This window comes from Lotus japonicus, chromosome 2 (genome assembly GCF_012489685.1).
Source record: "Lotus japonicus ecotype B-129 chromosome 2, LjGifu_v1.2".
Lineage (NCBI taxonomy): Eukaryota > Viridiplantae > Streptophyta > Magnoliopsida > Fabales > Fabaceae > Lotus > Lotus japonicus.
Window position 1 is genome coordinate 92,979,705 of NC_080042.1, and position 25,668 is coordinate 93,005,372.

The 25,668-nt window shown below is 34.1% G+C and overlaps 1 protein-coding gene and 1 long non-coding RNA gene across 2 annotated transcripts; one reads left to right on the forward strand and one right to left on the reverse strand.

Moving 5' to 3' along the window:
* Positions 1 to 6,375: 6,375 nt before the first annotated feature.
* LOC130741164 (uncharacterized) lies at positions 6,376 to 15,040 on the reverse strand. The gene is made up of 3 exons (XR_009020333.1): positions 14,951 to 15,040; positions 7,271 to 7,388; positions 6,376 to 7,043 (listed from the first exon to the last, which is right to left on the reverse strand). It is a non-coding gene; the product is annotated as an uncharacterized LOC130741164 (long non-coding RNA).
* A 416-nt stretch (positions 15,041 to 15,456) lies between these two features.
* Positions 15,457 to 19,140, forward strand: LOC130741165 (uncharacterized). The gene is made up of 7 exons (XM_057593978.1): positions 15,457 to 15,802; positions 15,983 to 16,326; positions 16,434 to 16,709; positions 17,595 to 17,787; positions 17,973 to 18,037; positions 18,216 to 18,426; positions 18,551 to 19,140. The coding sequence occupies exons 1-7, from the start codon at positions 15,704 to 15,706 to the stop codon at positions 18,905 to 18,907; spliced, it is 1,545 nt and encodes a 514-aa protein (XP_057449961.1). The 5' UTR covers positions 15,457 to 15,703; the 3' UTR covers positions 18,908 to 19,140.
* Positions 19,141 to 25,668: the final 6,528 nt, after the last annotated feature.

Sequence of the window (25,668 nt, forward strand, 5' to 3'; positions counted from 1 at the left end):
AAAATTGTCACAAATTTTATTATAATCGTGGTAAGGGAACATGACTTTGTAGTTCACAACTGCTGGGATCAGCTTAGATTTAATCATATAAATAGGGTGTTAGGGCTATTTTAAATACATCACTTAAATTACATATTTCTTTTATCTTTAATTTCCCTTTACTTTTCTATACATTCTCCTATAGTTATATTTTCATCATTTAAAGTCGGCTTTAAAGCACTTTTGATCCCTACGAATTTGAGTTGTGCAAGAGTAGTTACTACACAATTTTAATAGCATTCTCAGTCCCAGACGTTATCCTCCGTCAACACCCTTCGTCCTTCTGTTAAATTTTAAATGTTTTTCTCCCGCTTGACACTTTTTGAGTGATGTGGAGAATGACCAACAGAGAAGAAGCTTATTAGGAGAGAGATTAAGTTTCTTCAATCATCTTCATCTTCATCTTCCTCTCCACATACAAGAACCCTAATTTTTTTTTATCATCAACTAGTAAGTAGCTCGTGCAATGCACGTGTAATGCACGTGCAATGTACATGTTATTTCTTTTCATTTTTAATAACCATTCTTTTGACGCTTCAACAACTGTGTGGATGTATATTTTTATCGAAAGAGTAGGGGTAAGAATGAGAATGTGAAAACAACAGGGGGCCCCAGTCTCGTAAATTACTTTTATCCAATCGAGGTTCCATTTTATGGTCCAGTTGTAACTTCTCCACTGGAGTTGACGCTCTCTCTGTCGCTGTGGAGGCTCCATCATCTCCATCGCCACCGCCACTGGTTAGTATATTCAGTACGGTGTCTGGAACCATGAATTTTATTTGGTATGTTGCCTCAATCATTCTTGTATGCAGCATTTACTATGCTGGTCTTAGGATGGGATTGCCTAAGTTGGCTGAGGTTGTCAACACCTCCCTGGTGACGTGCGGCTACAACTTTGTTCACAAGATTGCAGGGTAGTTCCTTTTTTGGCCTCAACACTTGCTTAGTTGGTTCGGATTGGTTTTCGGAGCAGTGCTGCTCCTCAACTCATAATATGTTAATAAAGAAGAAGAAGAAGAAGAAACAACAGTACAGGGAGTTGTAGAAGACTCCCCATAAGTATGATCGATAATCATGATCATCCAATCAATTGTACAAACATAACACGTATAACTATTAATTAGGTTGTTATATATTTTAAGTATCATCCAATTCAATTGTACATATATAACACGTATAGTTATTAATTGGGTTGTTATATATTTCTAGTGTCATCCAATAAATAATTTTTAAGTGGACCTCACTTGAAAAAGTAAACAATATGGTGTGAATGAAATAATAGCTCTTATCCATTAAACAATTTTTAAAATTAACAGTGGATCAAATCTGCTTAATGTTAAAATTAAGGGCACTAATATTGCAAAAAAATAACTAGGGGAATAAAATCAAGAAAGCACTAAACTAGGGGGACTAAACTGCAATTAAGCCTAGAATTAATAGACATAAAGTTCTAAACAACCGTGTCGTTATTAAATAAAATTACCCTGTTTAAAAAAATTAAATAAAATTACTGTATTCAACTATTCATTCACAACATCACGTATTGTATCCTCTTCTGTTTTCGATCGTTCCGGTGATATTGTCTTGGAGTTTCGTTCGATCGTTTCAGTGATATTGTCTTGGAGTTTCATTCGATCGTTTGATGAAGATGGATGTCCGCATCCACCCATACTGGTAGGCACTGGCGTGCCTTCTAATTACCTCTTCTTTTCCGGCCGATGTCGTGCATGTTTTGATGAAGAATAAGAAAGAGTTGAGTGCCTACTTCGTGGTGATTGTTGCCGCACTCGAGTTTCTGGTGGTGGGAGCCTGGACACTCAAGTATGTGGGTTTATCCAACTACATCAGATTCAAGCAGGGCATCAAAGTTGTTGTTTTCTGGGTCATTTGCAACTTCTCCGCTGGAGTGGACGCCCTCACTGTCGTCGTGGAGGCTCCATCATCTCCATCGCCACCGCCACCGCCCCCGGTGAGCATATTCAATACGGTGTCTGGAACCATGAATTTTATTTGCTGTGTGGTCTCAACCATTCTTGTATGGAGCATTTACTATGTTGGTCTCAGCAATGGATTGCCCAAGTTGGCTGAGGTTGCCAACGCTTCACTGGTGACGTACGACTACAACTTCGTTCAAAAGATTGTAGGGTAGTTCCCTTTTTGGCCCTGGCACTTCCTTAGTTGGTTTGGATTAGTTTTCGGAGTAGTGTTGCTCCTCAGCTCAAAATGTTTCGATAAAGAAGAAGAAGAAACAACAGTACAGGGAGATATATAAGACTCCCATGAGTATGATCGATAATCAGGACCATCCAATTCAATTGTACATAAATAACACGCATAGTTATTAATTAAGTTGTTATATATTTCTAGTATCATCCAATTCAACTGTACATAAATAACATGTATAGTTATTAATTAGGTTGTTATATATTTCTAGCATTTGTATATATACATGTTTCATGAATAGATACTCATTATCATTATTAGGAGATTGATTCAATAAGACCAGTACTACTTTCTAATAATTAAAGATCTTATTCATTTGCCTTGCTTAATTATTTTATCAAGTTAGTTACGGAATACATGCATGTCTGGTGTTAGTTTGTTGTCAAGTATTTAATTGAATTAATTTGATAGTGTTTGGTGAATTGTGACTGCACAGCGCATGCACGCAACACGCTTGCTTTGAAGTTTGAAGTTCACTACAAGAATTTTGAAGTTTAGCCTCCAAAATTGTTCTAGCAACGCAAGACGTGTTTGGCTACCAAAAAACTACCATTTAACCTTTAAAATGTTGGCAGCCTGATTTGAGTGGCTGATTGGCTTCTAATCTTTGTTCACAAGATTGCAGGGTAGTTCCTTTTTTGGCCTCAACACTTGCTTAGTTGGTTCGGATTGGTTTTCGGAGCAGTGCTGCTCCTCAGCTCATAATGTGTTGATATAGAAGAAGAAGAAGAAACAACAGTACAGGGAGTTGTAGAAGACTCCCCATAAGTATGGTCGATAATCAGGATCATCCAATCAATTGTACAAACATAACACATATAGTTATTAATTAGGTTGTTATATATTTCTAGTGTCATCCAATAAATAATTTTTAAGTGAACCTCACTTGAAAAAGTAAACAATATGGTGTGAATGAAATAATAGCTCTTCTCCATTAAACAATTTTTAAAATTAGCAGTGGATCAAATCTGCTTAATGTTAAAATTAAGGGCACTGATATTGCAGAAAAAAATAACTAGGGGAATAAAATCAAGAAAGCACTAAACTAGGGGGACTAAACTGCAATTAAGCCTAGAATTAATAGACATAAAGTTTTAAACAACCATGTCGTTATTAAATAAAATTACTCTGTTTAAAAAAATTAAATAAAATTACTGTATTCAACTATTCATTTTCAACATCACGTATTGTATCCTCTTCTGTTTTTGATCGTTTCAGTGATATTGTCTTGGAGTTTCGTTCGATCGTTTCGGTGATATTGTCTTGGAGTTTCATTCGATCGTTTGATGAAGATGGATGTCCGCATCCACCCATACTGGTAGGCACTGGCGAGCCTTCTAATTACCTCTTCTTTTCAGGCCGACGTCGTGCATGTTTTGATGAAGAATAAGAAAGAGTTCGGTGCCTACTTCGTGGTGATTGTTGCCGCACTCAAGTTTCTGGTTGTGGGAGCCTGGACACTCAAGTATGTGGGTTTATCCAACTATATCAGATTCAAGCAGGGCATCAAAGTTTTTGTTTTTTGGGTCACTTGCAACTTCTCCGCTCGAGTGGACGCCCTCACTGTCGCCGTGGAGGCTCCATTATCTCCATCGCCACCGCCACCGGTGAGCATATTCAATACGGTGTCTGTAACCATGGATTTTATTTGCTGTGTGGTCTCAACCATTCTTGTATGGATCATTTACTATGTTGGTCTCAGTAATGGATTGCCCAAGTTGGCTGAGGTTGCCAACGCTTCACTGGTGACGTACGACTACAACTTCGTTCAAAAGATTGTAGGGTAGTTCCCATTTTGGCCCTGGCACTTCCTTAGTTGGTTTGGATTGGTTTTCGGAGTAGTGATGCTCCTCAGCTCATAATGTTTCGATAAAGAAGAAGAAGAAACAACAGTACAGGGAGATGTATAAGACTCCCATGAGTATGATCGATAATCAGGATCATCCAATTCAATTGTACATAAATAACACGCATAGTTATTAATTAAGTTGTTATATACTAGTGTTTTTTTTTACCCGTGTGTTGCACGGAGAATATGTTTATTGTATTTGATACATCGAACATATTTTAAAGTATAAAAAAATTTAAGATACTAAGAATGTAAGAAAAATCATAATGAAGCAGTTGATAAACACATATTAATCATGGAAAAAAAAAGAATGTGTCTATTGTATTTGATATATCGATCAATATTTTAAATTATAAAAAATTTAACATACTAAGAATGTAAGAACAATTATAATAAAGCAGATGAGAAAAAAAGAATGTGATAGTAGCACAAATTAGGGATGTGAAAGATAAATCATAAAATATGACATCATTTTATTTATTTGAAGTCATAAAATAGCAATATATCAGACTTTGTACAAAATTTACGAACCTTAAACCGACAAAAATAATTTTGCATAGATTTCAAATTAGCCAACATAGATTTGTTTTGGTAATAAATTTTAGGTGCAGAAATTTCTCCTCTCCATTTATAACTGAATGCATTCAGTTGGTATCCCATTTGATTTTATTTGAAATTTAACATAATATCAATCAATTAGTTTAGAATATAATGATTGTTTAAAAAAATATAATGATACTTTTTATATAAAACAAAATCTCACGTTACATATACATAAAGAAATCTCTAAAGTTAAAAAAAAGATTTTAATATTTTATGAAAAAGTTTCTCATATTTAAAATTTTTAAATTAGCCAACATAGATTTGTTTTGGTAATAGATTTTTGGTGCAGAAATTTCTCCTCTCCATTTATAACTGAATGCATTCGGTTGGTATCTCATTTGATTTTATTTGTAATTTAATACAATATCAATCAATTAGTTTAGAGTATAATAATTGTTTAAAAAAAATATAATGATACTTTTTATATAAAACAATATCTCACGTTACATATGCATAAAAAATCTCTAAAGTTAAAAAGAAGATTTTAAAATTTTCAGTGTAACACGTGTCAAAATAGGAGAATGATTTACTTATACATAGGTGACAACACCTTGAAACATCGTTACAACAAACATTGATCTTTGCATGCTCTTTTTTGCAACCATTTATCAAGAAGTGTGATTAGGGATGACAATTTCCACCTGTATATGGGGATCCCCGTGGGGACTGCCCCGTTTGGGGCCCCGATCCTGGGGAATTTTTCCCTGTGGGGGTGGGGATGGGGACAAAAATCCCCCCGAAACAAATTTGGGGATGGGGATGGGGATCACCCTCCCCGCCCCGCGGGGACCCCGCCCCGTATATATATGTAAAAAATTAATAATACCTTTAGTAATCAAAGTCAAGTAGGTAATAAAAAATATAAAGTATCATAGCCAATTATATAGAGTTCAAAAAAAAAATAGCCAATTATATATAAAAGTTTAAAAATAAGAATACAATCAGTCGGTTGTAAAAAAAAAGAATACAAACAGTCAATTATAAAACCCTAGATTTCTTACCACTATAAGTATAACCCTATTTCACATTGGTCCCATCCCTCTTCCTTTTCTATTACCGCCGCAAACAGTCAATTAAAAAAGTTTCTTTGCAAAGCTAATTAATCTATATTTGTATGATTAGGTACTTCAAAATTTCAGTTTGAACAACACATATTCAATGAAGATTAAAATGTTGATTGAGGTAAAGAAATTTATTGTTATGAGATTATAGATTATTTCATATTTGAAAGTTTATATGTATTTATGCTTGTTTTTTTTTTTTTGTAGAATCTTTGGTTAATGGTTACTTGAAGACTTAACATTTTGGCGATGACTTGACTGCGGGATGATTTGTATTTTTACAGAGTTTAGACTTTTTTCGGCGTTGACTTTTGAGATATTTTGGATGATAGACTTCACATTTTTTTGGATTAAATGTTGAATTTTATATGTCAATTTTCTTATTTGTAGACTTAATGTTATGAATTTTGATCAATGTTATTTGAACTTCAATATACATTTTCATGGAATTTGACATGTTCTATTCTCATCCGTGGTTTCTATACATTTGTGGTCCAGAAAGAAATTTGTGTATTTTTTATATTTAATTTAGTTTTATTATATTTTTAATGATGTGTTAATGGTCCCCATGGGGACCCGTGGGGAGGTGGGGATTGGGGATGGGGTGAAAATTTATCCCGCCGTGGAAAATGGGGATGGGGACGGGGACAAAAGAGAGATGCGGGGACGGGGATGGCGGGCCACTCCCCGCCCCCGTCCCGCGCGGGTGTCATCCCTAAGTGTGATCCTTTAGAGCGGTATAGTAGCCACCAACTGTATTTAGAATAACACATTTTATACTATTCTTGGTGTAGAACTCAGGCTCCATTTCTTGCAAATCCATCACATATCATCAATCATCGTCATGCTTCTTTGGTAGTTGGGAGCATCAATGTCTTTCTTTTACTCTACATCATTGAGAATGATCTTAAATTGTGCAAGATGATGCATCTGTTATAGAAAAAAAAATACAAAACCAAATTGCAAACCAAGCAAGAGCTTACATTGCACATGTGAGATGGACAAAACAGATTGAGAGGAACAATGAAATAATGTTTAGGTAGTGAAAAACAATTGAATTACCAAAAAAAGGGTGAGTACAACTAATACCCATGAGATGTCGATGAATAAGATGCAGCTATGAGTACAACTAATACCCAAACTAAATGTAACTTATGAGTTATAAAGATGCAGCTATGAGTACAACTAATACCCATGGATGTGACAGGTATAAGGATGCAATTCCCGGACCATAACCCCAATCATTCTTGAGCCAAATAGGAAACTGCCTGAAAAAAATCAAATAGAATCAGAGCTTTAGTTAAGCAAATTTAGAATTTTAACCCATGTACTAATTGAAAAAAAGCTTCCACTATTGAGATAGTAAAGCAAAATAAAAGAGACTATAGCTATGTCTAAAAGCGATTTACAATTGACAACAAAAAAAAAGCTATTCATTAATAAGAAAAATAGCAAAATCTGGAATTGAAAGCAATCATATGAATAAGTATCTTACCTAAATCTCATTTCTTTAACTGGGATCCTGGGTCAAATTTGCTGGACGTCCCTTCTTCTGAAAGAGTTTCTCTGCCTTCATGATGCTGACATTGTAGATGAAGTTTTGGCAGCCAAAACTGGAAGACAATGATTCAATTAAATAAACTTGCAATGGGAAGGATAAAAGCATGTAAGTCTGCTATCAATTGGCCGATTAAGTACATTCAGAATAATGGTTGCATAAGATGAAGCATCACAACATTAGTTTATTTAAGAGATATGGAAGCATCACAGAAACCACCAACAAATACTAAAGCATATATGAAATTAAACAAAACTATCACAAAATAGGGAACAATGAACAAATTAAGAGAAAATTAAAGGCCATGGCTTTTAGGAATTGAATCTAACACTACCAAATATAGTGCTTACTAATTAGGTCAATCAAATTCAGCAACAAAAAATAACCTTTAGGAAGCGAAGCATAAACATTTATGTTAAACACTTACACAATTATCAACTTACACAATTATCAGCACCACATAAAGCAAGTTGCATACTCGAGTGATCTTCCTCATTTTTCCTCCATGCCAACCGGTTCACAGTAGAGGCATGTAGGGGAGGAGATGGCTGATGCAGTATTAGTAAGGAGCAATTTAGGTAAATCTTAGATAATTAAGGCAAATTTTTTAAAATTTTAATATTTTATGAAAAAGTTTCTCAGATTTAAAATTAACTTTAAAAAATCGGTTTCAAGATTTGTTATGGAAATAAATTTTAGGTGAAGAAAAAGTTTATTTATAGAGTATTAATTAAATTTTAGGTTATTTTTATTGAATTTTCATATTTTTATTTAATTAAGGATTTTATGAGTTTTTATTGGGATTTGGTAGTTTTTATTAATTAATTTTTAATGTTTTTTTTATTGAATTTTTAGTTTTTTATTTAATCTAGTTAAATCTTAGATAATTAGGGCAAATCTTTTAAAATTTTAATATTTTATGAAAAAAAAATCAGATATTAATAATCTATTTAAATCATGATGAAATAAATTTAGTAAGGAGTAATCTAGGTAAATATTAGATAATTAGGACAAATCTTTTAAATCAAATCTAAAATTTAAAAAGGTACTAAATAAAGATAGATAAAAACTAAAAAAATCTAGCAAATCACAATAAAAACTCATAAAATCTTGAATTAATTAAAAATCCGAAAATTCAATAAAAATACCATAAAAATTAATTAATACTCTAAAAATAAATAATAAGATAAATTAAGATAAAATCATGAAATAAACAACCTAAATCCTAATCAAATCTAAAATTTAAAAAGGTACTAAATAAATATAGATAAAAACTATCAAAATCTAGCAAATCACAATAAAAACTCATAAAATCTTGAATTAATTAAAAATCCGAAAATTCAATAAAAATACCATAAAAATTAATTAATACTCTAAAAATAAATAATAAGATAAATTAAGATAAAATAATGAAATAAACAACCTAAATCCTAATCAAATCTAAAATTTAAAAAAGTACTAAATAAATATAGATAAAAACTATTAAAATCTAGCAAATCACAATAAAAACTCATAAAATCTTGAATTAATTAAAAATCCGAAAATTCAATAAAAATACCATAAAAATTAATTAATACTCTAAAAATAAATCAAAAATAAATTAAGATAAAATCAAGAAATAAACAACCTAAATCCTAATCAAATCTAAAATTTAAAAATATATTTTTTTATGCGAATTAACTTAAAAATGACACGTGGAGTTTTTTTATGAAAATTAACGTGAGAATGACACGTCACTAAGAATTAACGTGAGAGTGACACGTCACTAAATCTGCCTGATGAGAGTTCTTCTTTTCTAATATATATTGATATTGATATTGATTTCTAGTATCATCCAATTCAATTGTACATAAATAACATGTATAGTTATTAATTAGGTTGTTATATATTTCTAGCATTTGTATATATACATGTTCCATGAGTAGATACTCATTATCATTATTAGGAGATTGATTCAATAAGACCAGCACTACTTTCTAATAATTAAAGATCTTATTCATTTGCCTTGCTTAATTATTTTATCAAGTTAGCTACGGAATACATGCATGTCTGGTGTTAGTTTGTTGTCAAGTATTTAATTGAATTAATTTGATAGTGTTTGGTGAATGGTGATTGCACACCGCATGCACGCAGCACGCTTGCCTTGAAGTTTGAAGTTCACTACAAGAATTCTTCTTCTTATCTTTGTTCACAAGATTGCAGGGTAGTTCCTTTTTTGGCCTCAACACTTGCTTAGTTGGTTCAGATTGGTTTTTGGAGCAGTGCTGCTCCTCAGCTCATAATGTGTTGAAACAACAGTACAGGGAGTTGTAGAAGACTCCCCATAAGTATGGTCGATAATCAGGATCATCCAATCAATTGTACAAACATAACACGTATAGCTATTAATTAGGTTGTTATATATTTTCAGTATCATCCAATTCAATTGTACATATATAACACGTATAGTTATTAATTATCTGTGATTCCAATCCATTGATGAACAGAACCAACAATAGCAAAAATCAGGGAAAACGAGGGACACTCATAAACATGATTCAAAAACGGAACTCGAAATCATAATCAAAGAGAAACCTAACCGAAAATTCAAACAACGATTGAAGATGTGAAGAGCTTGCGGATTGAAGAGCTTCGAAATCGAACACTCGTTGCTTCCACAAGCTCGTCGATGGAGGAGCTTGTTCACCAGGATAGCGTCGTCGTGACAAAGCATTTCAATTTCAGATACATTAATTTTATTCCAGCGTACTTATCCTTAATTTTGGAGATGATTTTGTCTTATCATAAAAATTAATACATTCCCCCCCCCCCCCCCTTAAAAAGTAAAGTGAAAATCAGGTGGTTATCTATTTTATTTTTTTTATAAGCATAGCTTTTATCCATTTAAGGTTTCATTTCATCTTACCATAAAATCTTTTTAATTAAGCGAGTGAGAGTTAGTTTTAACGAAATTTCAAATTTTACTTCAAAAAAAAAAAAAGAGTGAGAGCAAGTCTCGAAAATTATATCCAAGTTAGAGTTTTCTTAATTATAAATTGAATATAATAATTTGGTGGTTGATTTCATCTTTTCCATTAAAGTTTATATTTTTTTCTCCAAGAAACGATTCTTAGGTAGGCTCCACTTAAAAATTAATGTCAAAATGATGTGGTGACGTGAATGAAATCATAACTCTTATCCATTTGAGGTTATGTTAATCAACCATAGCTAAACCTAACCATGTTTAGTTAGAGTCAATATTTCAAATTTAACTATAGTTAGTTAGGTGTTACCTTTCTACATTTTTCTGATTTTCATTTTTTTATTTTTTATTTTGAAAGTCAGGAGACCTTCCTTTTTTTCCTTTATGTTTTTGTAATAAAATAATATTATTTTGACCCCTTATTATTTATAAGCTAGGATGACAAAAAATGTATGTTTACACTATTAATAGATTTAAATTAAACATTTTTTAATTTTGTTTAAATGGAAAATATATTAAACGAATCAAGGATGGGACCATTTTTTTATTTAACCGGAAGTTGCTAAATCAGTAACCTTCCCATTTTTATTTTTTTGGTCAAAACTACCCTCCCATTGAAGATCCCATGTTATTGTTCATTGGTCAATTTTGTTTTTGTCCCTTATCTTTATATTGGGCTTGGTTTTCAAAGGATGGGGCCATTTTCTTAGGCTTTTTTTCATTAACCGGGCTCAGTTTCATAGATTATTTGGCCATGTTTTTCTAATGTGATGAAATACAACTTGCTTGTGTTTTTTAAAGAGGTTTTCTTTAAAAACACATCAAGTTGTCAAAGAAAACCTCTTTAAAAAGGTTATCTGACTGTAAAAAAATAAATAAAAGAGGTTTCATGAATTGACATCATTTTTTTTGTCCCCTTATTTTTATTTTTATTTTCTGAATCGACAAAAAAATAGGTTTCTTGATTTCTGACTCTAAATGGAGAAGAGGTTTCCTACGTTTGAGGATGGGGACGTACGCGCTGCTGGATTTCGTGGCCGTGATTTCCGACCGCCCCTGCTGCACCTCCTTTTCAACTCGTCATTTCCGTATCCGTTTCCGCATAAAGGTGGATGGTATTAGCGTGGAAAGCACAACTTGATTTTCACGACGACGTCATTACTCCGCGAATTAAGAAATGTACAAGAGGCAACAAACACACAAAAGTAACTAATAAGGTTGTGGGAGCAAATAATGGTGCGTTTGGGTTTCATGAGATTAGTGAGTTTTCTAGGGAAAGCAAATAATGGTGCTTTTGAGTTTCATAATATTAATGAGTTTTCAAGGGAAAACAAATATGGTTGTGTAGGTGTTGGACTAGTGCATGATTGAGAAGGTTGTGGTGGGTCATTAAAAACTCTTTCTTAACTGGTTTCATCTACCGTGAGTCAGTTTGTAACTGACGCACGGTGCTACTGTTAATTTCCCACCGTTGGATTTAATGTTTTTTTAATTCATGGATGAGATCAATTGACATTAAAAAAATAATTTATCGGTTTTACTAAAACACCCATTACCGGTCTACCCCCATTAAGTTGTCGGTTGTACTGTTCCAGTTCCTCATCTACATCGCCGGCTTCCGTCACCACCACATACGTTGGTTTTACTGTTCCCATTCCTCCCTCTCCATCTAAATCCAAAGGTTGGACCTTTTAATTGAGTTTCTTCATGTCCAGATTCAAGAACCCAAATAAAAGAACTTCAAAGAGTTATACACTGTTCTTCATGTCCAGCCAACCAACGATTTTTTGAGAAAAAAACATAAAATCATAGAATTGAAAACATAAAATCACACTGTTTATATTAATGAAATTAACTTCAAGGAACTAAGTATTGATTAGTTTCTTCCATATATCTTTCTCGTCTATTCTTCTCTGAACTTTGACCTCTAATTTTGGATCTCCAATTTTTGATTTTTGATTTTTGATCTACAACTTCGACCTCTGCTTTTGATCACCGACTTCGATTTCTATTCTCTCAATTTCGACTTTCTGCAGCAACGCTTCTTTCTTGTTGATTTCCATGGATGGATCTCCACCACCACTATATCTCCCTCTTTTTCTCTTTCTTTCTTGCATGGTTAGTGATCCGACAAAAAACAAACACAGAGCAGAGGGGCCAGAGAGCATGCAATCCTTCACCAACAGCGGAGACGACGAAGATTCTGTTGAAGGGAGTTCAGTGTGATGATGGTGGTGCTTGATTTGGGGTTTTAGGGTTTCTTTCTCTTGTTTATCCAAAACCTCATAGCCCCAAATTCATCACACTACAAAACCAGGTACAAAGCTATGCCGTTGAGGAACAATAACAGTGATGGGGCGATTGTTAAAAAGATAGAAACTTTGAATTGTTGGGTTTGAATTCCTCAACGGCATGAGTGAAATTGCTAGGTGAGTGGAGTGAAGAGGTGGAGAGAGAAAAGGAGAAGAAAGGAAAGGGAAAAGAAAAAATGGATATTGTTGTAATTTAGGTAAGAAACAATAACTGCATCACCGTGCGTCATAGGGCTGTCCACCGGTCGGGTTCGGTCGGTTTCGGGCCCAAAAAGGTCCACCGACCGAACCCGCATGACATAAAACTGGGCCCGTAACCGACCATGAGATGTGTCGGTTTGGATCGGTTTCGGGTTGGTCGGGTAACGAGCGGGTCGGGTCGGTTCCACCGGGTTTTGCAGAGAACAGAAAGATGAAGAGCAAAGAACCCTAATTTGAGTAATTTCATTCAATTTCATCAAACAAATTAACCAAGAACAACATATTATGTCAGATCAGATCCTGATATACCATTACCAACTTACCAAGAAGTCAAGAACAAGTTTTCAATTGCTTTTCTCATGCGAAATAGCATGTTCACTTCATCTTGCGATATCAGAATCGATTAAGGCAAAATGAAGATGAACAGGCTATCTCGGACCAGAGAAGCATGGAGGAAGAAGGCAAGAAGTCATGCAGATGCAGTGGTGGAGTGACTAGGGTGGTGGCGGCACAGAGGATGGCGGCGCAGGTCATGAGGAGAAGGGTGGTGGCGGCGGTGAGGAGGTAGGGTTTGGAGAGAAGAAGAAGAAGAGGAGAAGAGAATAGGAGAAGAGTGGTGGCGGCGGTGAGGAGGTAGGTTTGGAGAGAAGAAGAAGAGGAGAAGAGAAGAGAAGAAGGGTGGTGGCGGCGGTGAGGAGGTAGGGTTTGGAGAGAAGAAGAAGAGGAGAAGAGAATAGGAAAAAGGTGGTGGCGGCGGTGAGGAGGTAGGGTTTGGAGAGAAGAAGAAGGGGAGAAGAGAAGAGGAGAAGGGTGGTGGCGGCGGTGAGGAGGTAGGGTTTGGGTTTGGAGAGAAGAAGAAGAGGAGAAGAGAAGAGGAGAAGGGTGGTGGCGGCGGTGAGGAGGTAGGGTTTGGGTTTGGGGAGAAGAAGATGAAGTGAAGAGGCAGAGGCCAGAGAATGAGATATTAGGGTTTGGCCGGTTTGGGTTTGGGGCTTTGGGGTTTGGGCTTTAAAAACTTGGGCTGGTTGATTTTTTTTTTATATTGGGTTCGGTCGGACTGGGCTCTAAACCGTAACCGACCGAACCAAACCATGGGGAGCCGGCTTTTCCCCAACCCCAACCCGCCACCCGACCCGCCTGAACCGAGGAGGCCTTTTTTTGAAACAGGCCAATCGGGTTCGGTCGGGTTTCAAACTTCTGGACAGCCCTAGTGCGTCAGTTACAAACTGACTCACGGTAGATGCAGCCTTCTTAACCATGTCCATTTCCTAATATGACTTTCATTGTTCAAAGTTCAACCATCGAATTAGGTCCAAACACATATATCATAAATTCATAACTTTATCTCAAGAAAAAAACCTAAAACATAATTCAAGTAAACATGGAATATGTTTTGTTAGTTTAGCTTTTTTTTTTTGGTCGATTAGTTTAGCTATTTCACAGTAAAGAATATGGAGCTTGGGCCGTGCTACAGTGCAACTCATAAAAGAAACAAGAAGGTTATGCACTTAATTTCAATTTCTTTATATTCCCAAAACTAAGTGGGCTTTGTTTCATTGCGCTCATAACTACAAACAACTACTTGACAAGATGAGATAAGCAATTTAGTATAGCCAATAACTTTACCAAACAAAGCAACTAACAGCATCTCCAATGCAAGGTTCTTAGTTCTTATTTTTGAGTTAAGAACTAAGAACTGAGTTCTTAACCATTGGAGGAGATGACGTGGAGTTCTTAGTTCTTAAAAATAAGAACTATGTTCTTATATAAGATGTTTTACTTTTTGAGTTCTTAGCATGAAAAGTTATTTTTTTTTCTCTCATTCATCAATTCATTTAATTTAGATATTGAATTAGCATTTAAATTTAAATCAAAATTATATGAAAGTAAAAAATATTACTACTATAATGATATTGTGAGACCAATTGAATAGTGCTAAGAACTAAGAACTAAGAATTCATGGTTGGAGCAAAATGTGCATAGAGTTGCTTAAGCACATGTGGCAATACGGGCACACATGAATAGTGTTAAGAACTTAGAAATAAGAACTAGCATTGGAGATGCTCTAAGAAAATGAAATTCTTGATTGAAAAAAGAATCAGAAAATTTGGGACATAAAGCAATGTTATACTTAATACTTACATGTCCGCAATTGTCAATATCTCTGGATAATATTCCAATAACCTGCATGAGAAATACTTGTCACTGTTAGAAGTAGAACACAAAGACTTAAGAAGGTAAGAGCTTATGAGAATTACTAATTCTCAATTGTGAAAAAATTCATATGCTATACAGAATGTAAGTGCCCATGGGAAGCGTAGCCGTACACCATGAGAAGAATGTGAAGTATTTCCAATTATTAGTCTTCAATTGGTATTTTCCTAATTTTGAAAAATCTAGCAAACATATTTTGGCACATTTTATTTTAAATCACAAAACAAAATCCATTAGGTCAATGAAACCCAAGTCCCAACAACTAACTCAGCAACAAGCCAAAGAAAGAGGGCCACAAGCACAGAAAGAGAGAGTCAGCACATTCCCACCCTTACATGCTCGCTCTTATTATTATTCACCTCTCTAACATCATGGCACTATTTCCAAATCAATGTGCGTTAGCTTTATTTTATATATCAATAATCACTTTCGCTAATGGAAGCTCTTGGGGGCGATCAAATTGTACATTATTAAATAAATCAAATGGGTCCTGACTCCTGAGACTGAAAAAGCTAGCTAGCGCTTTCACTTCCACTTGCACACCATGAAATTGCTCCTCTTCCTCAATTCAACCAGAACCTCTCCCTCCCTTCATCTAAACTTAGAAATTAATAGACATTTCAAGTCATAAATAGCTAGATCCATGCAAAGATTCAACAAACAGTTTATTGCCCCCATTCTATGGCGTTCTTTTCTCAAAATCGCCCCTGCAACTCCTCTTTACGCACTTCTCTGCTCCTCCTTCTCACCCTCACCGCTGTTTTCATCTTCTTCCTCCGGGTTGGTTCAATTCATTAATTTACACTCCTACTCCTACTTAACACTCATGATCTTCACCTATGTACTTCACTACTTGTCTTTAATTTCGTGTTAGCTAGCATGATATGATATGATATGATATGTGTTCTTCACAGTCAATGTTTGAATTGATTAATTGTCTCTTTTCATGCATTATTGCAGTCTACACTTTCTACTAATAACACTAAACGAATTGCAATTGCCACAAGCAAAAGCACGGTTTCCAAGGAAACCTTAGAGGTTTCTTCAAAGCAAAGTGAATCAAGCAGCAGGGAAATTCAAAAACCTTGGAAAAGCACGTTCCACGGAACACCACTCAATTGTAGCAGCAGCAGGGGGAACCAAACATGCTGGAACGGTTACCCGACAACATCATTGGAAACCGAGGAAAACAGAGCGGCATGTCCGGAATACCTCCGGTGGATCCACGAAGATCTGAAAACGTGGAAAGCCACAGGGATAAGCAGGGAACTGGTGGAGGCAGCTAAGAAGACTGCGCACTTCAGGTTCAGTCTCTATTCACAAACCACCAACAGTAACTACACCTCAATCAATTTTCTCTCTATCTCTCTTTTTCTATTGCGGTGTTCTTCGCTGAACATTTTGGTTTCAGGTTAGTAGTGAAAGGAGGAAGAGCATACGTGGAGAGGTACAAGAAATCTATACAGACACGTGACGTTTTCACTATCTGGGGCATTCTGCAACTTCTGAGAAGGTATCCAGGGAAGGTGCCAGATTTGGAGCTTATGTTTGATTGTGATGACAAGCCTGTGGTCCGAACAAGTTTCTACCGCTGGTTCAGCTTCGCAGGCCCACCACCTTTGTTTCGGTACTGCGGTGATCGCTGGACGGAGGACATTGTGTTCCCTGATTGGTCTTTCTGGGGGTGGTACGTCTCTAACCCCTTATCTTTACCAAACACAGTTCAATTCATTTCAAACATTAGAATTAGAGAACTGATTTTCAGCAGAAAAATAAACCAATCATAATGAGTCGAAGCGTGTTCTAAAAGAGCGTGTTACTAGCATTCTACTCATATGTTTCCTGTGAAGGAGTGATTATGCGCGTGACATATTGTAGCCCCACTATAATAAAGGCCCTACACGAGTTTAGAGCGTGAACCTTGAACTCACATTGAATCAACCAGAAGTGGTAAAAGAGATCGACAAGTTGTATTGTGGAATGGAATAATGAAAACTTGTAAAAAATAATACTAGTGATAGGCACACTTGTATGGACAGAGTCAGTCCAGCTGCGACTTGAGATTCTTTTACTGTTCCCGGCGGCTGTGTGTAAATCTGAATCATACAACGAGGCCAGCCTATATACCCCACCATTATTTTTCTTTTGGAATCAGCAAGTGGTGATTGATAATTGATAGATTGCTACTTGCCCATTCTGCCATTTTGAGTATCCGGACAAGAATTTGGTGGCCTTTCGATGAGTCTATTTCTTTTGAGACATACATCAAAAGAATTCAGCAAATTTGTCTTGGCAACCGTGTTAATGATAAATTAAAGGGTTAAATATTGTTTTAGTTCCTCTAATTATATTGTCACTGAATTTGGTCCCTCGTTTAAATAAAATTGTATATAGTCCTTGAAATTTTGAAATTCCTATTTTAGTACTCACTAGTGGCGAAGGAGCCCACCTGTCTCATGAAGCCTTATGTGGGCATATTTTCTTCTCACACACATTTCACATTAGAGTTGCATTTGTATGAAATTCTTCATCAATTCATTCAATTGATTAATAGTCCGAATTGTGATTTTAGGGCGGAGATTAATATAAGGCCGTGGGAACATCTGCTGAAGGAAATCCAGAAGGGAAATAAAAGGATTAAATGGAACAACAGAGAACCATATGCTTACTGGAAAGGAAACCCTTTTGTTGATTTTGGCAGGCAAGATCTCCTCAAATGTAATGTTTCACCTACGCAGGACTGGGACGCTCGTTTATTTATGCAGGTATATTATATATATAAATTAATTTTAATACATAAAGAACATATTATAAATAACATATATTAAATGTCAATTGTAAAAAAGATGGTTTACAGATGAAATTCACTGTAAATTTGCTGTTATGATGTATATGTATAACTCTCCACAAAACAATGATATTTTCCTCCCCTGGTTTAAACATTATGTAGGATTGGATTCAAGAGTCTCAACAAGGATTCAATCAGTCAAACTTGGAAAACCAATGCACATATAGGTACTTCTATTTCATGCCTAATTTAAAGTTCTTGACTTCTTTCAAAATCACTTCTCTTACATCATGAAAATCTTACGAGTTTTCAAACATAGTTTTCTCTTTTAGATTAATTCAATTAATTTAATGAACATAGAACTACATGTTTATATCTATATAATTGTGCTTCCCCTGCCATCAGATATAAGATTTATATAGAAGGATCCGCATGGTCTGTGAGTGAGAAATACATCCTAGCCTGTGATTCCGTTACGCTATATGTGAAGCCTCGTTTCTATGATTTCTTCATCAGAAGTCTACAGCCATTGCAGCATTACTGGCCAATAAGCGACACTAACAAGTGCAAGTCCATCAAGCATGCTGTTGTTTGGGGCAATGATCATAAACAAAAGGTCAGTGAGCGCGCTGATGTCTCCTTCAATTATGGGGAGAAGTTTCTCTGAGCAGTTTCTCAATTCCATGATTGATTCTTGAAAATTAAAGAGAAGTTAATCCGAACATGCTATTAACGTACAGGTGCAGGAGATTGGTAATGCCGCGAGCAACTTCATTCAAGAAGAGCTGAAGATGGATTATGTGTATGACTACATGTTCCATCTGCTAAATGAATATGCCAGGCTTCTCAAGTTTGAGCCAAAAGTACCTGAAGGAGCTGTGGAGCTGTGTGCAGAGTCCATGGCTTGCGAGAGAAATGGGTTGGAGAAGAAGTTTATGGCGGAATCCATGGTTCAGGAGCCTTCAACAAAAGCTCCTTGCTCATTGCCTCCTCCATTTGACCCAACATGGCTCAGGATTTTTAATGGCAACAAACTCAATTTAATCAGGCGAGTTGAGAGGTGGGAAGATACCTATTGGAAAAAAAAGACTGAGTAACTACATACACACATTTGCTTATCTTATATTAGCTTAGCATTTAGGAGTGTAAGTTATTAACTAAGGTAGTTAGTCATCTTTTGAAATTGTCTTGAGAATTTGTTCATTTTTTATTTGTTTATTTCTATGATTCTTGAGAACATCAACCAAATAAGCTCTGTCTCGTGAGCTAACTTACTTTTTCTGGGGGTGGAGATAGAAAAATAAAAGCTCACATATATGTTTTTTCGGCTCGACTCATCTAACGCATTGGACTAAAGGGTTGGAACCGAAGTGAGTCAAACTAGCTAGTCTTAACTTTTATTTTAACTTTTCTATTTTTATTATATATTAAAATGGGCCTTCAGCATAATTTTTTGTCAAATGGGCCTTCAGCTGGATTTACATTCTTTTGGGGTCTGAAACAACAAACAAGCTTTCTTGTTTTTTTTTTTGGATTCAAGGCTTTACAAAGCCGAAAAGAACTAATTAAAGAACTGAGGCCCAAGCCAACTAAATAGGATAGATCATCTATTGGATATTCAGCAACTAGGTGAATGATTAAATTTTGTTAAGAAAAATCATATCTTACAATCTCTTAAAAAAAAAATCTATTTTACTGATTCTAAATTGAAATATGGTTCAATTCAATCCAATGTTTCTCCAATTCAATCCAAAGAGAGAAGAAACATACAAAGATCATCATGTTTTGAAATTTGTGGGAAGAAAGTAGCACTAAATTAAAGGATCAACATTAACTATTCATCTCATTGTTAAAATAATATATTTTAAGCTTTTTTTAATGTGAATCCTGTGAAATTTGTGACATGCTGAATAAAGTATGATCTCGTAATCGCAAAACTAAGATATATATACATTTATATTGAAAAATGAAGGCTATATGTACGCCTGAAATATATACCATATGTTATTATCCTTATCAACTAAATGATTGTCTCTAGCTGTCTGTGATATTTTATCATTTTGAAAATATAAAACAATTAAGTTGCAGCAATGTGATTTTGGAAAAGTATGAGAGATAAAGACTAGGAACTGCAAATCATTGCAGCAAGCTACTTTGCTAGCCAAAATGATGCTGCTCTGTCTGTGGGTGCGTCTGTGTCACTCTACAATTCTTTTGATTGCACAGTGGCATCTCATCCATAAGATTAATTTCATAGATACCGAGATTAATTACATCAAATAGATATGCATTTCTCCATAAATCCTTCTTATAATTAAATATATAATATTAAGAAGAACTCTCAATTAAATGTTTAAGGAGACAACCATCTAGAGAGTTTATGTACTGAATCTTGTGGGTACAATCAATTGTCGGATTACTTCTTCTTGAATAAATTTGATAAACAAAATTATGTCGTTTAGAAATTCTAGTAGACAACATTGTAAATTAAATTATAAATACAAACTGATAATGAAAATACCCACTAAAATATCATATTTATCAAGAAAAAATTGGTGCATGCAGAGGGCATGTTTGACAACACAATCTGAAAGTCGAAAAGCTAATCGAAAGTCACCGAAAGCTACAAAACTAATTGATTGAGAAATGTTTGTTTGGCATGCAAAACTATGTACCTCTTGAATATGTTGAAATTATAAAATGACATAATTAAAAAAGATATATATACTTGTATGATTATTTTTATATTTATCATTACTTTATTTATATAGGGGAGGGGGATGTGTAGAGTCGGCAATGAATGGTGGCAATGACAACTACATAAAAGATGAGTTTAATAAAAAATATATATATATATATATATATATCATATCAATTTACTGATTTTTAAAACATAAAAGGGTAGTAATATAAATTTATTAAAGTTAGTAAGGATAGAAAGAAAGTAAATTTAATAAGTGAAAAATAACTACCTCATAAATATAACATAACACAGTAAACATTTTAGCATGAGTAATTTAGGGTTTTTAAATATAATATATAAAAAACTATTTACAAAAAGCACTTTAAAAACAATATACCAAGAGAAATTTGATTATTTGGAAAATCTGTCACAAAATCCTTATCAGCATTTTTGCGATGGAAAAATACGTCACAAAACCTTGTAAGCTTATTTACGACGGATAATAAATTCGTCACCAAAGTTTGCGACGGAGGACAAATACATCTCACAGTCATTGTCAGCAAATTTGCGACGGAAAAGAAATCAGGCACAACAACCTTACAGTGATATTTGCGACGGACATAACATCCGTCACAAAACCTTGTAAGCGCATTAGCGACAGAAATCCTTTGTGACGAGAGTTTGCGACGGAAGAAAAATACGTCACAAAACATTGTTAGCGTACTTACAACGGGAACGGATAATAAATTCGTCACTAATGTTTGCGACGGAGGACAAATACTGTCAGTAAATGTGCGACGGAATTTAAATCCGTCACAAATTCTTTACTAGCGTATTTGCGACGGAGATGACCGTCACAAAATCTTGTATGCGTATTTGCGACGGGAAAAATATCTGTCACGACAGTTTGCGACGGAGAACAAATACTTCTCACCATTATTGTCAGTAAAGGTGCGACGGAATACGTATCCGTCACAAAAACCTTATCAGCTTGTCCGCACGGGACAAAAGGACGTTAGGAAATTTTGCGACGAAGGGAAAGTTAGTCACAGATTCCTTGTCACTGGTTTGTGACGGAAGTTAAACCGTCACATCTCACAAGGTGAATTTAGCATCACTAATTCCGTATCAAACCAAGGATTTTGTGACGGATAGTTGCAACTAACTGGTAAATTGTTTTGTTGTTACTCCCTCCGGTCCTATTTATAAGCATGAAAGAGAAGAAAAATCTTGGTCCTTTTTATAAGAACCAAATGAAAGTTTGAGCTATATTAATTATTTTTTTCCAATGATGCCCTTATTAATTCTAACTTGTAAAATGTGTCTCATTAATTATTCTCTCTCTTTCCAACATTAATAACAAAGGGTAATTTTGGAAGTTTATTTTGATTCAAGACATATTTAATGCATTTTACCTAGTTTAACTACATTTCTTAAACTATGTGAATTTTTTTTTTGTTGCTTATAAATAGGACCGGAGGGACATTTTTTTAAAAGAAACGGTAATTTAGAGAAGGAAAATTCCAATATTACAGCAAAACTATCAGATAGGATGACAAGCATTGGCGCATTGCATCACTTGACTTATTGTTTTTTTGCACGATTTAAGGGAAGATATGAAATTTATGAGCCTCATAATAATGATTATAATGATAGGAGCAGCATTGCCATCTCTGTATTTCCGCAGAAATTTCACAGGGCATTTTAATTTAATTTAAAAAGACGACATGGAAAATTAATGATAAAGGTAAAGAAGCCATCAATGAGACAGTAGAGGGAATATATCAATATTCAATGTGAAAACCTAACAAGGAATAGAAAAGGTACCTAGAGAAATTAATTCCTCTATGTATATATCTTAGAGAAGAGAGTGAATTTGAATAAAGATAAACATGCCGTGGTCCTTACCATAAAAGTTCATGGGCACTCTTCATGCAAACCAAGCAGACTGGGGGCTCAGAATAAATTTGGAGAGACCTTTTACAAAAGGCAAAAACTAAAACCATCATCATAGATTGTGAAAGTTCAAACAATTGCGCGGTCCCAACCTGCCTTCATGCTTCATATCTTGGATACTTCATACCTAATCAATTAGATAGCTTAAAAACTGATTAAGATCATGTTTAGAAATTAAATCAGTTTTCTTCTAAGTAATCGATCGAAAGCACTTTCTCATGAATTTTGAGAGAAAAAGTAAAAGAAACAGAGGTTTCGTTGACTTTAGAGTCCTAATAATTACCTCTAACTTATTTCCAAACATTTGAAACTTTTGATTTTTGACAAAAATATATATATATATGATCAGACAAGAGACATGGTTCACCTACTAATAAAATAGGTAAAATGCATGGTCTCTTAAAAATGTAAAGTATTTATAGATAGCATGTTTAATTTGTGTTTCGGGGCTTCGCCCTGTAACAAAAAAAAATAATTTGTATTTATATATCAACGTGCAAATAATTTTTACAATTGAAATGTTATATTGTACGACAGACACCGAAACGCACAATAAATTTAAATAAATTCATTTTTTTCTTTTTGATTATTCTCACTTACAGTTTAGAAGAATTATTGAAGCTTTGTTTTTCAATATATATTGGGGAAATTATGAATCTACTTTTGTTTTTGTGTTTAAAAATTGAGAATGCTGTAGAATCGGCGTGTTGTAGTGAAATATCAATCATGTTTTTTCTTCTTGTTTTTCCGTGCAATCTTGAATCAAAATCATTATGTTTTGCTTCCTTACATTATACTCCTATCAACACCTTGAATGTCTTGCTCGGAAGCATAGTTAGAGAGGCCTTACATGCTTAAACAATATATTTGTCCATTTGTCTCTTGTTAATTACCCCTTGAGACTTTACGCTTACACAATTCAAAACATAATCATCAAATCATAGTAACGAAAAGAAGGGAAGAAACAATTAGAAATGGAAGAGTTGTCGTATTTAATTAGTTTTGCCTTTGGTCATGGACAATGTTGCTTTTCAATATTTAATTCGTAATACCAAATAAATGACTAAACAAGTTGAGCAGACATACGCATGAAGACAGTGGAGTGAATATGTATAAAAGTAATTAAACAAATAAATTCTGGCGATCTTTATTAGCTATTTGCCTCTTGATATTCAAAAAACACAAACTAGAAAAGGAAAGGTGGGGTTGGGTTTGTTAATTATGTTCATGATCGGTGAGATTTAATTATAATATACGCATCACACATGCTTAAATATTATTGCTTTTTATGGAGAACAACTGTAAAATGTAGAATTTTGGAACCGATTCCTTCCTTTTTCATAAAACCGCTTTTAGGTTGTTCTAGCTTAAATATGCAGATGTTTCATATTTAATTAAGTCTATATTGTATTAAATATTTGGCGGAAAGAGTTTTATTATTTATCATGGTCGTTCTGACTCGAACAAAATTACTTCAATGAATTCGAAAAGAATTTGTTTGAACGGATTTTACATGTCGTTTTAAAAAACAAAATTATCAAACATTCAAACCAGCAAGTAATCACGGTAAATAAAATATTCAAAACCAGTATTCAATAAACTATAATTTTCCCTAGCTAAAGCTTAATCAAATGACATCATATTATCTTTTCAAATAATGTCAGCAACCAGAGACATAAGTAAAAAGACGAGAGACAAGCAAAAGAAAACAAAATAATTGTATAAAAACTTACGCATACGTCTTGAAAGAACAAAAAGACAATCAAAATTTCGTCTATTTGGGTGGTATCTTGACAATGATTTTTAAGTTTGCAACAGTAAAATAAAATTCAAAAATGGAAAAAGTTAATGCATTTATGGATTTTCTCTTTAAAATTACAGATGCTTGGATACAAGTTTGCTAGTACATGTAAATTTTGATGTATTATAACTTATCTTGTGATAAAAAATTATTATAACAAATCAAATTAACATCTTAAAAAGTCACAATTTGTGGACACTACTTTTGACTCAACCGCACATACAATTTGTGGTGGGTTTAAACCTCCATAAATTACAGAGTTTGTTTTATTTTAAAATTTTGTAATTTGTGACGATTAGGTAATGCTGGATGTCTGTCAAAAGCGGTGTTCATTTCCCCGTAGAATAGTTCAAGTGGTAGGAGTTGGGGAACATATGAGTTGGGTAGGGAAGGTCCAGAGATCGATTCCTGGCAGACGCAATTTATCTTTCTGATGTACAAAAAAAAAACGGTATCCATTTCTTTTTCTGTTTCACATGTCAAGAGGTCAAGCAACAGAGTTGCTGATTTCCTTGCATGTTTAGCTTTTAGTACTCAAGATCACAGTTGGATTGAGGAAGATCTCCCTAGGGCCTCCACTTTAATCAATTTTGATGTAACACGAACAGTTTCATCTACTTCTTCTTGAATGAGAAATAGAAGAGTTTGACCCTAAAACGAAAAGGATAACATAGTTAAGTCTCAATGTATCTTTCTCCTCTAATGAGTGTCTACCACTGATTTTTCTTTTATTGATATATACTTTAGTCCATGAATTGTTTGAAATTAATGATTTTAATCTTTTTTTTTTACTTCAATCTCTATATTTTTGAAATAGACATGTGTTCATCTTTTAGGATGGCCTATACTTTAAAAATGAATATTGAACACCCCAAAGATTAAAATATGACTATTTCAAAAATATACGACAAGTTAAAAAAAAAAGAAGACTAAAACTAATAATTTTCAATAATACAAGGATAAAAACATATGAGTTTTTCCTTTTCAGACCACCTAGTCACAATTGCAGTAAAAATAAACTACATTGGTATTGTAAATTTGTAATCACAAATACATTTTTCTTATAATAATAATAATGATAATCACAACTTTTAGTTTAAATTAATAAAACTAAGAATAATTTTCTTAACTCTTACAAAAGATCAACTCTTTGTGAAAAAGACAAACAAAATAATCAATGAAGCATGATAATTTTGCGGGAGAAATTTGTCACCATTAGTAGAAGAAGAGCAGTCCCTTGGAGTTTGAAAATCCTATAATTAATTATGATCGCTCGGTTTTTAACTACAAATTAGTTGTTGACTAACACATAGAACCATTTTTTGTCAAAATGGTTGGGATGTCAATTCCTTCTTTCACCAAATTCACTTGCAATAGAAACCATAATTACTCCGGCACCAATTACCTCATCAAGTACT